Below are 17,752 nucleotides of genomic sequence, written 5' to 3' on the forward strand. Positions count from 1 at the left end.
TTGCACAGCTTTAAAAGGTGTTTTGGCAAATGAACATACCTTGCACACCGACTCAGCCTGTCCTCCTTTTATACAGCAGCAGTTTACTGAATGACTGGTTTTATTTGTCTTGATTAATTAATTGCTTTCTTTTTTCATATTTGATATTTCTTTAGTTAATTCCATTAATATGAAACAGCTAATTTTCACAATTTCATTGTGCGTGTCTGTGTGTATGTAAATAAAATCTCATTATCTCTAGCTGCTTTATCCTGTTCTACAGGGTCGCAGGCAAGCTGGAGCCTATCCCAGCTGACTACGGGTGAAAGTGTACGGTAACTAAAATACACAAGCTATTTGAACATAACTGTGTACTCCATTTATAATGGAGCAGTAACTCCTCACAAATTAAATGATTTGAAGCCAGTCAAACTAGGTTTACGTTAGTTAGTTTCATTCCCCCCGAATACAAAATATATTGTGCAAGTGCTTGTAAGAACAGTTTGAGTCAACATTTTTGGCTGACATTTTGTAAGTCAGGTCAGTTTAACCACAGTTATGTAAATCTTTAATGAAGCAGGGTTCTGAACTCAAATATGTTTATCACAGGGAATGGTACAACTGGCTAAATTAAAACAGGCTGAATTAAAACATCTACATTACTATTCCCTCTCCCATCTGTGTTTTCTCTTTCTTCAGGAATAAGACAGCAGTCCTTACTGACAACAGAATACGCACAATGAATGAGGTGGTGTCTGGGATACGAATTATTAAGATGTATGCCTGGGAAAAGCCATTTGCAGCATTGATCAATGACCTCAGAAAGTAAGCTACAAAAGGTGTTATGTTTTATCTTAAGTGTCTTATTTGTCAAGGATGGAGATTGTGTGTATATATATCTCATGGTCAGAAGTTTACATACAGTGACATGAATGTCATGGCAATATTTGGGCTTTCAGTAATTTCTTTGAACTGTTCTTTTTCTGTGGCAGAATGTACAGCATACATCTTTAATTAAAAAGAAAAACACTAGAATTTGGTGCACAAGTTTTAATTTTCTTTGGGTTTTCTGAAATCAACATAGGGTCAAAATTATGCATACATGGTCAAAAATATACATACAGCACATGTAATATTTGGGTAAAATGTCTCTTCGCAAGATTCATCTTGACCAAACATTTTTGTTTACCATGAACAAGCTTCTGGCAGAATTCTGGTTGGATATTTCATGACTCTTAATGGTAGAATTGGTAGAGTTCAATTCCCCCCCACCCACCCACCTTTTTTTTTTTCCACCCTTGGCATGGGCTCGACTTATTAGCATGGTCCGTATGTTTTCAAGAGGGTTGAAGTCAGGACTTGTTTTAAGCTTAATATTAGCCTGCTTTATCCTCCACAACCAGCTCTGATGTATGTTTGGGTTCATTGTCCTGCTGTAAGTCCCAAGTCGTGTTCAAGTTTTTGATTGTTTATGCTGAAGAATTCTGAGGTAGTCCTCCTTCATTATTCCATCCGCTTTGTGCAATGAACCGGTTCCATTGGCAGCAAAACAGCCCCAGAGCATAATGATCCTACCACCACTACCAGCTGGTACAGTGTCCCTCTGTACATGGTGGTCATTGTGGCCAAACAACTCAATCTTTTTCATCTGACCATACAGCTATCCTCCAGAAGGCTTTTTCTTTGTCCGTGTGGTCAGCTTCAAACTTTAAGCTTGAAGGTGCCAATTTTGGAGCAGGGGGTTATTTCTTGGATAGCAGCCTCTTAGTCCACGGTGATTTGAACTGTAGAGTGATACATTAGCTTCCAGTTCATGGCAGGGCTGTGCCATGGTGGTTCCCAGATTGTTCCTGACAATCCAAACCAATTTCCTTTCAGCTGAGGGTGACAGTTTGAGTTTTCTTGAAGCAAAGTGACTTGGCAAAGTGACTATACCTCACAATAACTTGCATACAATTTTTGAACTGATCTTGGAATTTGCAGTTGTTTAGAAATGGCTCCAAGAGACATTCCGGAGTTGTGTATATCTGCAATCCTCTTTCTCAAATCTGCACTGAGCTCCTTGGACTTTCCCATTTTACTGTGTGTTGGTCAATCCAGTGAGTGCTGCATACAAACCCTTTTTATGAAGGCACAGAGAAGTTACCAGCTGTAGTCAACCGTGATCACTAACAGGAAGTTAAGAGGCCTTGGCAAGACAAGACATTTTGGAAGTTTCAGCACCTCTGAATTAATAATCTGATTGTACGAAATTTTTTGACCCTGTGTTGATTTCAGAAAACCCAAATAAAATTAACTTGTGCACCAAATTCTAGTGGGTTTTTTTATTTAAACATGCATGCTGTACATTCTGCCACAGGGAAAAAAAACAGTTAAAAGAAATTACTGAAAGCACAAATATTGCCATGACATTCATGTCACTGTATGTAAACTTCTGATCACAACTGTGTGTATATGTAGTGGCATCAGTCATAACGGTTCGGGGGCCACTTTAGGCCCCCGAAAGCTCACAGGTTATACATGCTCAGAGATGCATTCTAGTGCATTTCCTGGCACTTGCAGGCCTCCTTGAAAGTCAATCTTTTTTAGTAATATTTATGAAAGGTTTTTTTTTTTTTTGGGGGGGGGGAGCAGAAGTTGCTGTGATTTTTGTTTTTGACTGAAGACTTATAAGTAATTTTCAGCTATATTGATGACATAAATATGATAAAAGAATAAAAGAACCAGTTGATCACCAGGTGTCAACTTTATTTTCAGCTTCAGCCATTCAATTACAATATGACTATCCAGATCTAATTTGGGGACTGTCACGTATTATGTGCATGGCGCATAAGCGTCTCTTAACAAAGATGCCACTTTACCGCTAACACAGCTTAAGGAAGGAGGTAAACCGGACTAGCATGATCAGTGACAATCTCCACACGGAACTACTTGGGCAGCTACGCGCTGGGTGCTTGCATGGATGGAGAGTGGAGAATGTCTGAATATAGAACATCCGCATGGCGGCCCACTGTTGCTGCCACATGGGGATAAGAGAATTTAAACAAAAGACCACATTTTCAAGATTGACAAGTCTTTTTATTAGGCATATGTGGTGAAAAATTTAAGTTCAGTCCAAACTGCTTGAAACTGGTCTCATTGAATTCACAGTTGAATGCTAAACAGCTTTCTCTTCCCCATACAAGCAACGCATGCACACCTGGCCCCATTCACATGATCTAAAAGAAAATGTAATTCATCAAACCAGGCCACCTTCTTCCATTGCTCCATGGTCCAGTTCTTATGCTCACATGCTTATTATAGACACTTTTGGGCAGTGGACAGGGGTCAGCATGGGCATTCTGACTGGTCTGCGATTATGCAGACCCATACACCACAATGCACTGTTCTAACAGCTTTCTATCACAGATAGCATTAACTTTTTTTCAGCAAATTGTGCTGCAGTAGCTCTTCTGTGGGATCAGACCAGACAGACTAACATTCACTCCCCAAGTGCATCATCTGACTCTTGGGTGCCCACTGGTTGTCCTTCCTTGGACATCCTTTGGTAGGTACTAACCACTGCATACCAGGAGCATCCCACAAGACCTGTTGTTTTGGTGATGCTTTGACCCATTTGTCTCGACATCACAATTTTCCCCTCATCAAAGTCTCAGATCCTTATGTTTGTGCATTTTTCCTGCTTCCAACCAGAGTTATTATAGCAGGACTTTCCCCAAAGCATGGGTATGCAGTGCTCTGTTACGTTGTCACTTGCACACCAAAAAAAAAAAAAAATCAATGCCATAACAGGGGTTTCATTAAGGGCTGGCACCTGGTGCAAAATCTGGCTATGATCAGCCTCCTGGTACCGGTTACTTTTCAAAAGTTCCTTAGCCAGCAATGCTAGTAGATTTCCTATTTTCCAAGACCTTTTCTTTCCTATGGTTATTGGTGGTTATTTTTGTGTTCTTTTACACTTTTTACTGTGTTTATGTACTCACAGCAGCTTTATGGCCTTGGCCTTCAGTCACATCCGCTACACTGTATGAAAGCTTGACACTGATTGGCTGCTCGTTGTGGTAACATTTGGGCACCAGAAAGCTTGCTTCTAATTCACTACAGTTCAAAATGAAGTTGTGCTGATGGAGTACGCATGCAGGAGGCAGCGCTAGCTTTTGGCAGACAGAGGACAGAAAATAAAGTGGCTGGGTTTTAAATACAGTGGTGCCTGAAAGTTTGTGAACCCTTTAGAATTTTCTATATTTCCGCATAAATAGGACCTAAAACATCATCAGATTTTCACACAAGTCCTAAAAGTACATAAAGAGAACCCAGTTAAACAAATGAGACAAAAATATTAGACTTGGTAATTTATTTACTGAGGAAAATGATCCAATATTACATATCTGTGAGTAGCAAAAGTATGTGAACCTCTAGGATTATCAGTTAATTTGAAGGTGAAATTAGAGTCAGGTGTTTTCAATCAATGGGATGACAATCAGGTGTGAGTGGGCAGCCTGTTTTATTTAAAGAACAGGGCTCTATCAAAGTCTGATCTTCACAACACATTTTTGTGGAAGTGTGTCATGGCACAAACAAAGGAGATTTCTGAGGACCTCAGAAAATGCGCTGTTGATGCTCATCAGGCTGTAAAAGGTTACAAAACCATCTCTAAAGAGTTTGGACTCCACCAATCCACAGTCAGACAGACTGTGTACAAATGGAGGAAATTCAAGACCATTGTTACCCTCCCCAGGAGTGGTCGACCAACAAAGATCACTCCAAGAACAAGGCGTGCAATAGAGATCTTGCAGTCACGTGACCGGAAAGTACACAACCCCCATCTTGTCGGTCAAAAACACCGCTGAATACTGCTGCACTCGTGTACAGAATGGATCAATTTCAACCGACGGACTACACGGCTCATTTTTCTAATGAACAGATAACTAGATATATGTCTAAAATAAACGATCTACAGATTTGTGACCCTTATGGCTTTCCGGACGGAGTTTTCATGACCGGATTTTGAACTGCCAGCGGAATACCCGGACGTGTATGATTACCTCATCAACTTTCCCTCGCTGTTCAGTGGTGAAGCACTGCGTGCTTATAAATCTCTGGACAGTTATCTTTACAGAAATTCAGGATTTGTCAGCGACTCAGATGTGGCATCTTGTAAACAAGAAAATGATCCTCACTGGATGGGTAAGTCACTTAAGTATTGAGTATAGCACTGACCAGTCGATTATAGAATAGAATAAGGTAATTCCAAATCGTCCGTCTTGTTTACATGGATCTGGCGTTGGAGAGGTAGAGGCTTGGCAGTGGAGATTTGAGTGGCTGTTTTCTGAGCTTAGTCAACAGGCCGGCTCTGCCTGTAGCCTCGCTTTTGCTTCTGCTCCCGGCGCTGCCTCCTTCGCTTTGCTTCCGATAACAATCCACGGAGACCCCGCTGGTCTCGCCTGGAATGTTATTTTTTTTTCTCGTCCGGAATGTTGTGCATGCGATGGAAATCGCTACAAACCGTCATTTTCTGCTGGAAACCAATGTCCAGTAAGTCCATACGGTTGTAGTGGATATTGAAGTCCGGTACAGACGAACAACACGCAGAAATGCACACAAAAAACATAAACGTGCACAGGTAGGGAGAGCTTGTAGCCGCAGCCATTGTAGTAGAATTGTATATAGTAGGGTTTTCCAGAAGAAAAGGTAGAAGTAAAAGCAGAAGTAGAACCAGAAGTAGAAGGCGGAATATGGCGTTTGACCGACACGATGGCGTCTGTCACAATCTGGATCGGCTGTGACATCACATGCAAGTGCTCCATAGTCAGCGAGATCACAAAGAACCCCAGGGTAACTTCTAAGCAACTGAAGGCCTCTCTCACATTGGTTAATGTTCATGAGTCCACCATCAGGAGAACACTAAACAACAATGGTGTGCATGGCAGGGTTGCAAGGAGAAATCCACTGCTCTCCAAAAAGGACATTGCTGCTTGTCAGCAGTCTGCTAAAGATCATGTGGACAAGCCAGAAGGCTATTGGAAAAATGTTTTGTGGACGTATAAGACCAAAATAGAACTTTTTGGTTTAAATGAGAAGCGTTATGTTTGGAGAAAGGAAAACACTGCATTCCAGCATAAGAACCTTATCCCATCTGTGAAACATGATGGTGGTAGCATCATGGTTTGGGCCTGTTTTGCTGCATCTGGGCCTGGACGGCTTGCCATCATTGATGGAACAATGAATTCTGAATTATAGCAGTGAATTCTAAAGGAAAATGTCAGGACATCTGTCCATGAACTGAATCTCAAGAGAAGGTGGGTCATGCAGCAAAACGACCCTAAGCACACAAATCATTCTACCAAAGAATGGTTAAAGAAGAATAAAGTTAATGTTTTGGAATGGCCAAGTCAAAGTCCTGACCTTAATCCAATCGAAATCTTGTGGAAGGACCTGAAGCGAACAGTTCATGTGAGGAAACCTACTAACATCCCAGAGTTGAAGCTGTTCTGTACGGAGGAATGGGCTAAAATTCCTCCAAGCCGGTGTGCAGGACTGATCAACAGTTACTGGAAACATTTAGTTGCAGTTATTGTTGCCCAAGGGGGTCGCACCAGATACTGAAAGCAAAGGTTCACATACTTTTGCCACTCAGATATGTAATATTGGCTCATTTTCCTCAATAAATAAATGACCAAGTATAATATTTTTGTCTCATTTGTTTAACTGGGTTCTCTTTATCTACTTTTAGGACTTGTGTGAAAATCTGATGATGTTTTAGGTTATTTATGCAGAAATATAGAAATTATAAAAGGTTCACAAACTTTCAAGCACCACTGTATATTCTCCATAGCACAGAGAATAAGTTTATTAGTGATTAACGGAACAAACTGGTGTGTTTATGAGAAACCTGGAGTGACGCAGCTGTGTGCCGTACTGAATTAACTGTGCTAACGCTACACAGAGCAGTGAGGACAAACACCCACCTTGTGCCGGATAAGCAAATTATAGTATTATCATACAGTGTGGTTTTCACTCAATAGCGCACTTTAATACTTTAAAACGCACTTTGGAATATTGTTTACTACAAGTAGCAGGAGTCTGTGGCAATGGCGGTCATGAAAGTGATAATGCCGTTTATCTTATTTATTGGTTTGTCTTGCCACTCTAAATTGCATATAGACCATGAAACTTTTAATATTTTACCTGATTATGGATTGAATGTTGCCTTGGCTCCAGAAGTACCAAAGAAAAGGCAACAGGACCAGCCAACCTTGTCCAGATTCTTTCCAAGCTTGACAAGAAAGGTGCCCAAACGAGGAGAGAGGGGTAAACAACTATCCTTATAAGAGTAATGACCACAGATCTTGAAAATTATGCATTTCTCGTTGGCCTTCCAATGCAAAATGCTAACTTCGGTGAAGTTGTTGAGTCTTTCCATAACTGTCTGATGCCATGACTGTGAATTAGGGCCAATGGCCTCATTTGAAATATCAGTGGTAGCATACAAACACAGGACATTTGGATAAGATTAAATAATATATTGTCTCATCTAATAGGCCTAGGTTAACTTAAAAATGAACAAACATGAGACATTTCATTTTTTCCAGTATAATTTTGGAGACAGACTGTCAGGAGATAGTGACCGTGCTGGATGATGTTCACTACAGTACTGTTGGCAGTGTTGCTAGATTACGGTAAATGAAAATGAGGATACTTGTAATTCAGAACTGTATACCAAATCTGCTGGTGGTGGGAATGGACATCAGTTTGTCTCCTTGTTGAGTTTTTTTTTTTTTTTTTAAACACTAGCCACTCAGTAGTTGTAGTCAATAGATATAAGCAGCTACTGCAGCTGTTATGTATCCTGTTCTCTGAACAGAGCCTGCCCCCTCTGAACAGCCTTCCCTGCTTTAATCATGCTACTTCTAGTTTCTGGTCGCTAGATGGTGCTGTTGCGTGATTTGACCTCAATATTGTTCCTGGCACCCTGGAATTGGAAAATGAAGAGGAATGCTACGAAGTGTTTTCATTTCAAATCTCATTTTGCCCTTTAAATTTTGCCCCTTGCACATTTGACAAGGTAAAAAAAAAATAGCAAATTTAATGTTGAATTGTGCCTAAACCAGCCCCAGATGCCACCAAAAATGTGCCATTTGAAGTTTCTAATTTCAAAATTTTCCAGGGGGAGCATACCCTGGACCCCCTAGCAGCCGGCCCAGAGGGCCCCGAAGGGGTCACTACATCAGTAGCACTGCTCTGGTATTTTTGTCTCAGGAAAGCCCTGTTATAGTTTTGAAATTTTCATTAGCTTCTATTTTTATTTAGTCTTTCAGGTTTTTTCAGTTTTGTCTTAGTTTTGCAAGTGCTAAGTAATCTTAGTTTTAGTCTGAGGAATTGACTAGTTTTAGTTTAGTTTTTGCTTTAGTGTTAGTTTTAGTTTTTCAGGTATTGCTTAACCATAGATATCCAATAATAACCAGTGAGAACACAAGCTACACAGCAACTGTGCTATAACCTGGTTGTTTACAACAAACTTTCACATATAACAAACTAAGTTTATGTACCCTGCCTTTAGTGACACTGAGTCAGAGTCTTCAAAAAAAAAAAAATCCCTGAGCCATGTGCTCCTCTTACCCCCAGCGACAAACATTCAGTAATCAAGTCCATAGTCAAGTTAACAATACGTGTTAACACTATAAAACAAAGGCTTAACGAGCTTAACTTGGGTGTCTATCACTAGCAATTATTGAGAACGGTGATCAAAGGATGGATAAAAGGACAAAATGACTGCTGATACCGCCAAACTTAACACCTAACATACCGGTGGCATTTTTAAAGAAGAAAGAAGAAACCTTTATCACGTATACACTTCAAGCACAGTGAGCTTCATACTCTGCATTAAAGGTGGGGTTTACATTAGACCATATCAGCGGATCATCAGATTAACGTTTTTAAAACGATTAGCGTGCACACAGCAACGCCAATACACGGATACGCTCGGCTCCGCAGGCATCCTGCGCTCCAAATCACTCCGCCCTGAACAGCGAGTGCCCTCTGGAGGGTGCGCACTCTGGTCCTGTGCAGCTCACAGAGCGCGCGAGTGAAGCGCACGAGCAGTGATTCGGGACTGAGCCGCTGTGTGTGTGATCTCAGTGCATATCGGGCATGCGTGTCACTTACCACTTGCAAGTGGAAGGATGGCAAGCCTAAAGACAATCATAACTACACAATGGGCAGTATTTGCATCAGTATTTGCAGTATTTTCATACTTTTATACTCTTTAATGAAAGGTGATACAAGGCGGAAGTCCGCGCCATTTTTCAGCAGTCGCGTCACATGACCAATGCCAGCGAATCAGGAAGGTGGATGTCACAGTGACGTTGTCCAATGACGACGCCAGCTAGAGCTCAGCACCGCATATCCGCGTATTCTCAATGTTTACACAGCACCAGACCAGACACGATCTGGATTGAATACGTGGACCCTGGCGGATTCCCGTTTCCCAGCGTTTCCAGGCGTTTTAATGTAAACTGACAGTGCATCCGCGAAGAAAACGAGACAGATACGGTCTAATGTAAACTTGGCCTAAGGCTACATCCACACGACAACGGCAACGAGATTTTATTAAAAAAATATCGCGTCCACATGGGCAATGGATCAGTAAAATATCAGGTACATATGGCAACGCAACGCTTGCTGAAAACGATGCAATACACATGCCACACCTCTAGGGGCGCTGTAAGACGGTCCCATCGGAGACACCAGAACAATAGAAGTAGACGACGCATGCGCATAAACCCCTTCTTCTACCCGGTGTGAAGCACTGTCAGGAACAAACACACAAGAAGAAGAAGATGGCTGCGACTACGCGAGGAAATCGTGCCTTCTGTGTGTACAAATTAGTTTTATTAGTGTGCATAGTTTTATATAACTTAATTTTCTTATTGTGTGTGAACATTTTGAAAAGCAGTCTTATCCAATAAAAAAAAAGAAATTCAAGAAATGGTTCAGTTACTTGTTTATTTAAAAGAAAAGCTGTATACAAAAGTGAATGCAATGCAGTGGTTCATACAAAACAGTGAGAGTGCTGCTTGTTCTAGTCATGTGGTTGTGACGTCATCGTAAACAAATCCGTTCTACTCATCCAGATGACTTCGCAACGGCGCCGTTGCCAGATTTTTCCACTCTGGAACCCGTTCTCAAAAAATAGCGTTGTGGGGCACCCAAAACGCCGGTGCCATGTGGACGCCAGGCCGAAACGATAAACAATTTTATCAGATTCACCTGAATCCGTTGCCGTGTGGACAGGGCCTATGTCAAGTCAAGTTTATTTGTATAGCGCTTTTAACAATAAACATTTTCGCAAAGCAGCTTTACAGAATTTGAACAACTTAAAACATGAGCTAATTTTATCCCTAATCTATCCCCAATGAGCAAGCCTGTGGCGATGGTGGCAAGGAAAAACTCCCTCAGACGACATGAAGAAACCTCGAGAGGAACCAGACTCAAAAGGGAACCCATCCTCATTTGGGCAACAACAGACAGCATGGCTATAATATTAACAGTTTTAACATGAAGACAGTTTCGTTGATGATGTAACTCTTCACTGATAGAAACTTGAGTGCAAAACTGTTCATGACAACTGCAGTCCTAAAGTTGGCAAGTCAACTGTAGTCCTCAGCATTACTGTAAGAGTCCAGAGCGTCCTCCAGGTGTGACTTTCAACTGTCCTCATGGGGCCATTCTCCACAGGAGCGATGCGATGAGACTGTAACCAGACACGGGGGCACCAGGATGGATCAAGCAGGTCTGAGGAGCATAAGAGGTCAGCATCTCGATCCCAGGACCGACATGTAACTCAGAGGGACAGATGATTTTGTTTTTTTGGGGGGGGAGAGGGAGGGAAAACACAGGTTGTTAGGTATGCCCAATGTCACCTGAATAAGTGGAGGCAACAGGTGTCAATGTCTAAAAATAACACAAGTATTAAGTCTGTGTGGTAGGCTTGCAGAGACGAGAGTCCTGACAGCAGGCATAATACACAACAATGGCATGTTAATATGGTTAAAAAATATCATGACCTGCTCTGGCTGGATGCTTGATTGGGTGATGGGAGCACACTCCTCAGCAATGAGACAGTTGGAATTATAGATCAGAATGAGTGCAGGCAGATGGGACCCTTAGGTCTGGCCAAGACAATTCGGTTACATTTCACCGGGTCTGGGACATGCGACAGGATGTCTGACGGCCAATTCCCTGCAGGCTACGAGAGCCAGTTGAGGTCTCCACCCTCTCCACCAAAAGATTTCCTGTTGACTCCATAGAGGGACAGATTTGGGGAGGAGGGGGGGAGAGAGAGAAAACACAAGTTGTTAGGTATGCCCAATGCCACCTGAATAAGTAGGAACAGTATACATATTGCACTGAGTACAAGCAGGGACTCCGGCAACTGACTATGACAGCATAACTAAAAGGGGAGAGCCAGAAGGTAACACAGGCATGAGGGAGCCCCAGGACATAAAGCAGCAGCCACTACACCGTCGTCAAACTCGAGTGAGCAAACGAGTGGGGACTGACAGCATCCATACATCCCAGTTTACCAAAACACTCTATGTCTGAGGATCCTCCAGATCTACACCTTTATCTCAAACACCATGAACAAAAGGCTTGACTAAACAAATATGTTTTCAGCCTAGACTTAAACGCTGAGACTGTGTCTGATTCCCGAGCATTACTTGGAAGGTTGTTCCATAACTGTGAGGCTTTGTAAGAAAAGGCTCTGCCCCCTGATGTAGCCTTCAGTATACGAGGTACCAGCAGATAGCCTGCACCTTTTGATCTAAGTAGGCGTGGCAGGTCATAGAGGAGCAGAAGTTCACTCGGGTACTGTGGTGCGAGACCATTTAGTGCTTTAAAGGTCAATAGTAGTACTTTATAATCAATACGAAATTTGATTGGGAGCCAATGCAGTGTGGATAAGACAGGGGTGATGTGGTCATATTTTCTAGTTCTAGTAAGGACTCTTGCTGCTGCATTTTGAACTAACTGGAGCTTGTTTATGCACTTATTGGAACATCCAGACAGTAAGGCATTACAATAATCCAACCTGGAGGTAACAAAAGCATGAACTAGTTTTTCCACGTCATGTAGTGACATTAAATTTCTTATCTTAGCAATATTTCTGAGATGAAAGAAAACTATCCGGGTAATGTCCTCAATGTGAGTTTCGAATGAAAGACTGGGGTCAATAATCACCCCAAGGTCTTTTACTGCTGCACGTGAAGAAACAGAAAGGCCATCCAGAGTTACTGTGTAATCAGAAAACTTACTTCTAGCTATATGTGGTCCTAGTACAAGTACTTCAGTCTTGTCAGAGTTAAGCATAAGGAAATTAATGAGCATCCAGTGTCTAATTGTCCTTAACACATTCCTCAATTCTATTAAGCTGGTGTCTCTCATCAGGTTTTGCAGAAACATACAACTGTGTGTCATCAGCATAACAGTGGAAACTAATACAATGTTTACGAATAATATCACCCAGAGGTAACATATAATAAATAAAGAAAAAAGCAGTGGACCCAAGACAGAACCTTGTGGAACACCAAACTTTACCTCAGTACGTCTAGAAATATCACCATTTATATCAACATACTGATAACGATCAGTTAAATAAGAGCTGAGCCAGGAGAGGGCCGTTCCCTTAACTCCCACAACATTTTATAGTCTATCCAGAAGAATGGAATGATCAGTGGTATCAAATGCTGTACTAAGGTCAAGCAACACAAGTAGCGAGACACAGCCCTGATCAGACGCCAACAGTAGGTCGTTTACCACTTTAACCAAAGCTGTCTCTGTGCTATGATTAGGTCTAAATCCTGACTGATGCATTTCATGGATGTTATTCTTATGTAAACATGAGCATAACTGCTGTGCCACAACTTTTTCAAGGATCTTGGAGATAAAGGGGAGGTTTGATATTGGCCTATAATTGGACAGCTGACAGGGATCAAGATCAGGTTTTTTTAATCAGGCGTTTGATAACTGCTAGTTTAAAGGATTTGGGTACATAGCCAATCGTGAGAGAAAAAATTATTATTTTTAGAAGTGGTTCAATTACTTCAGGTATTATCTGTTTAAATAGACGTGTAGGTAAGGGATCTAGTACGCAAATTGAGGCTTTTGATGCCGAGATTAATGAAAGTAATTCAGTTTCTTTAAGGAGGGTAAAACATTCTAATTGATGATCTGATAGTTATATGGTTAACTACAAGGTCACTTACATTGTCTGACCTTAAATTAGTAGTTTGAATTTTTTTATCTGATATTCTCAATTTTATCATTAAAAAAATTCATGAAATCGTTGCTATTACATACTGCAGGTGTGCATGTGTCTATAGTGGACTTATTCCTGGTTAATTTTGCTACAGTATTAAATAGGAATCTAGGATTATTTTTATCTTCTATTAGGGAGGAGCAATGTTGATCTCGCAGCACTAAGAGCTTTTCTTTACTTCAGGAATCTCTCCTTCCACGCTAATTTGAACACTACCAATTTTGTTTGATGCCATTTACGTTCCAATTTTCAAGTGGTCTGTTTTAATGTGCGAGTGTCATCATTATACCAGGGTGCTAATTTTTTGTCTCTGACCATTTTCCTTTTAAGAGGAGCTACATTATCTAAGGTATGGCGGAATGTTGACTCTAAGCATTCAGTTGCCTGATCAAGTTCTGCAGGGGCTGACAGTGACCCAATCAAAGTTGATAACTCTGGGAGATCATTTATAAAGCTCTGTGCAGTAGTTGACACGAATGTATGTTTAATACAGTAGCGTGGTGAGGTGCAAATATTATTACTCAGACATAGTTTGAATGAGATGAGATAATGATCTGAGAACTTCAGACTGTGGAAGTATGACTACAGTATATTGTCTATGTTTAACCTGAATGTTAGTATTAGATCAAGGGTGTGATCACCATTATGGGTCGGTCCTATGACATTCTGATTAATCCCTACTGAATCTAAAATGGACACAAAAACGCTGTTTTTAAAGGGTCTTCTGGGTTATCGAAGTGAATATTAAAATCTCAGACAGCTAAAGCTTTGTCTAAGGAAATAACCAGATCTGAGATAAAATCTTCAAATTCAGAAAGAAACTCAGAATATGGCCCCGGGGGCCTGTAAATAATAAGCAATGGAATTAACTGGGTAGACTTATTTTTCGAGGCTCCATACATTTATAGGAGTATGAAGAACTTCAAATGTATTGAATTTATAACCAGGTTTTTGTGTTACACCGAGATAATCATTATAAATAACCGCAACGCCTCCTCCTCTGCCAGTTTGACGAGGCTGGTGTGTATATAACTGTATCCAGGAGGACTTGCTTCATTTAATGCTATATATTCATTTGGCTTAATCCATGTTTCAGTTAAACAAAGTACATTAAACTCCTGATCAGTAATGAGTTCATTAACCATTAGCACTTTAGATGTAAAAGATCTAATATTTAATAGCCCCACCTTTAGATCAAAGGTGCTGGCAGCAGTTGTACAGTCAGTATGATCTAATTTTATATTGATTAGGTTACTGGAGCAAACTCTCTGAAAATTTCTACCTTTTTGTTTAGCCCAGGGAACAGACACAGTCTTGATGTAGTGGACCCTGAGTGATGACTTTGTGCAGCTAGCAGACAGTCAGTTTAGCCTGTTCGTCTGCTCCCTGGCCTTGGCTCTGGATTGTCAGGAATTAACTAGGCGTGTCCTAAGACTATGACCTATGCTGCAGGAAATGAGAGCAGCACCTTCCTGAGTGGGATGGATACCGTCCCGCCCTAACATCAGGGATGTGATTTTTCCGCGAATTCGCGGAATTCCGCTTTTTTCACCTCAAAACTTGGAAAAAAAAATGTTTCCGATTTTTCCCTCAAATTCACATTCGTATCCTATTTGTTCTGACTTTGTTTGAAAGATGGCAGCCTCGGATTTGCATCTTTATGCCTCGATCATGGAGGCTGCCATCCTTCAACTCTTTGTTTGAAGCGAGCGCGTTCATTGGTTGTTACAGAGCGATGGGCCAATCACGTACCTCGTTTCATCTCAATGACATAATTGCATCATTTACGCAATTACGTCATTGAGATGAAACGAGGTATGTGATTGGCCCATCGCTCTGTAACAACCAATGAACGCGCTTGTTAGATAGCTGTATGTAAGCTCGCTTCAAACAAAGAGTTGAAAGATGGCAGCCTCCGTGATCGAGCGTAAAGGTGGAAATCGAGTTAAAGAAATCGACAGAATAGTGAAAAACAAGTTCCGCTGGGAATGGTTGGAGAAAGAGGTTGCTACAGACGTTGGACATAAGACTGTGAGACATTTGTTCAGCGATTTCGTTCTTTGGGGAGAGGGCAGAGGTCTCTGGCTGTCAAGTTTGGGGATACTGGGACCTCCCCTGCCCGAGCTACGAGTGTCCAAAGTCGGGCTGGAGCCCGGAATAGAAACGAAACCTAAGTGGAGCGCCGCGGCTCGCCTCGGGGCGAATTACGTCCCAAGGCGCGGGGCTAGCGGGCCCTGCTCGCGCTGGTTCTTTGGGGGGGCGGGGGGTGAGTGAGTGAGAGTGTGAGTGAGTGAGTGAGTGTGTGAGTGAGTGAGTGTGTGAGTGAGTGTGTGAGTGAGTGTGTGTGTGTGAGAGTGTGTGTGTGTGTGTGTGTGTGTGTGTGTGAGTGAGAGTGTTTGTCAGAGTTGCATGTTGACCATTAAATTGGCTTGAATTTGTTAATCATGACAAGTTTTTTCTTGTGTGTTTTGCTTGCCATTTTAGTACAATTTTTAAGTCAGAAAACCCCAAAACCCAGGAGCTTTGGGGGGCTTCCCCCCTTGTACCCCCACCAGGGCGCTGCCCTGGACCAGCTGGGGGCCTGCGGCCCGCAGACCCCCACCTAAAATTTTCAGATAATTTCACCAGCCCCAAATCACATCCCTGTAACAGGCCAGCAGTGCCCTCAAAATTAGCCCAATTATCTATAAAGTCCACACTGTTTTCAGAGCACCACCTGGACAGCCAGCAGTTCAGTGACCATAACCTGCTGTAAGCTATATTGCCACGCCGCATTGGGATGGGCCAGAACATACTACAGCATCAGACATCGCCTTTGCTAATTTAAGCACCTCTACAAAGTTACTCTTGGTCACCTCAGACTGACGAAGGTGTACATCATTAGCTCCTGCATGGATAACTATCTTTGAGAACCTGTGCTTGCCTAGGACCCTAAGATTACCTGCTATGTCTGGCACCCTGGCTCCTGGTATACACCTGACTAAAGCTGCTGGTGCCCTTAAAGCAGGGGTCTCAAACCTGATCCATAAAGGGCCATGTGGCTGTAGGTTTTCATTCCAGCCATGCAGCAGCACCCTGATTTGGCTTATTCAATCAACTGACACACCCACCCTTTAATCAAGGGTGGGTGTGGCTGCAAGTATTTGACTGTGTGAAGACAGTTCAGTTGATTGAATGAGCCAAGTCAGGTGTGCTGCTGCATGGCTGGAATGAAAACCTGCAGCCACAAGGCCCTTTATGGATCAGGTTTGAGACCCCTGCCTTAAAGGCTGAGCTAATTTCACATGCCGTATGATAGAGTCCCCTATAACCAGAGCTCTTTCAGGTTTCTCAGTGGGCGCATCACTAAGGAGAGCAAACCTGTTCGACACGTGACGCGGAGAGGAGTGGTGCTCTCATGGGCGAGCCTCAGCAGTAGCTTTGGCTCTACGCTTATGCTGCCGAGTCGTCACCCATTCGCCCCGCTGTAAGGGCTCTAATGCCGGAGTTGGGTGATTACTAACTCCACCTAGGGCATCCAGACTTTCCCCTACAGAAACTACACTGTTCTCACGCTCACTGACCTTCTCTAAAGCCTGGACACGTGCTTCTAGCACTGTAATCTTCTCTGTCAGAGAGCTAACTAATCTGCACTTACCCCAAATAAAGCTATCACTAGTGACGGAGAAAGAATGACCTAAACATCCTGCACTCAGCACACCGAGCAAGCTGAAGGTGTGCCATGCTGAAAAGATTCACGTACCTTAATTGAAGATTCGTTGATATTAAAGCAGATCCAATGTAGATGGCCTCCGCTTGTGGTCTTTACACAGGAGGAGAGAAAGGAAAAGAAAAAGAAAGCTTCCAGTCTCGGTGTTCTTCCGGGGGAAAAAAAAACTGAAAGGAAAGTGGAAAGTACAAAAAGGAAAGCGACAGTACAATAAAAATGAAGAGGATACTGGAAAATTATTTGTAGAAAAAGGTTAAAAAAGATATTAGTAAATAATGCCAGCACTCGCGGGAAAAAAGGACTCTGCGCAAACAACTCAGGAACCAGGAAGTGCGTGTGCAGAACACATGCATGCGCGTGCACACCCAGAGCAGTGGGCAGCCACACTACAGCACCCAGGGAGCAGTCAGGGGTTAGGTACCTTGCTCAAGGGCACGTAAGCCCAAGGCTGCCCCACATTAACCTAACTGCATGTCTTTGAACTGTGGGGGGGGAAACTGGAGCACCCGGAGGAAACCCATGCTGACACGGGGAGAACATGCAAACTCCACACAGAAAGGCCCCCACTGGCTGCTGGGCTCAAACCCAGAACCTTCTTGCTGTGAGGTGACAGCGCTAACCACTACACCACCGTGCTGTGCCGCCCCACGGCACATCAGTGATCTCATCAGTGATTTACAACACATGAATGAACTGAATAGTGAAGATTTAGAAAACATAGTGAGTCAGTGGGTGGACATTGACAA

At 42.4% G+C, this 17,752-nt stretch overlaps 1 protein-coding gene across 5 annotated transcripts in view; it reads left to right on the forward strand.

Annotated features, from left to right (window-relative positions):
* abcc4 (ATP-binding cassette, sub-family C (CFTR/MRP), member 4) overlaps positions 1 to 17,752 on the forward strand; it is a 289,814-nt gene that overhangs the window by 138,663 nt on the left and 133,399 nt on the right. For all 5 annotated transcript variants that reach the window (XM_060919115.1, XM_060919116.1, XM_060919117.1 and 2 more), the window contains one exon: positions 679 to 804. In XM_060919115.1, coding sequence (XP_060775098.1) covers positions 679 to 804 — 126 coding nt within the window. The remainder of the gene's footprint in view (positions 1 to 678; positions 805 to 17,752) is intronic.

Source organism: Neoarius graeffei, chromosome 4 (assembly GCF_027579695.1).
Source record: "Neoarius graeffei isolate fNeoGra1 chromosome 4, fNeoGra1.pri, whole genome shotgun sequence".
NCBI lineage: Eukaryota > Metazoa > Chordata > Actinopteri > Siluriformes > Ariidae > Neoarius > Neoarius graeffei.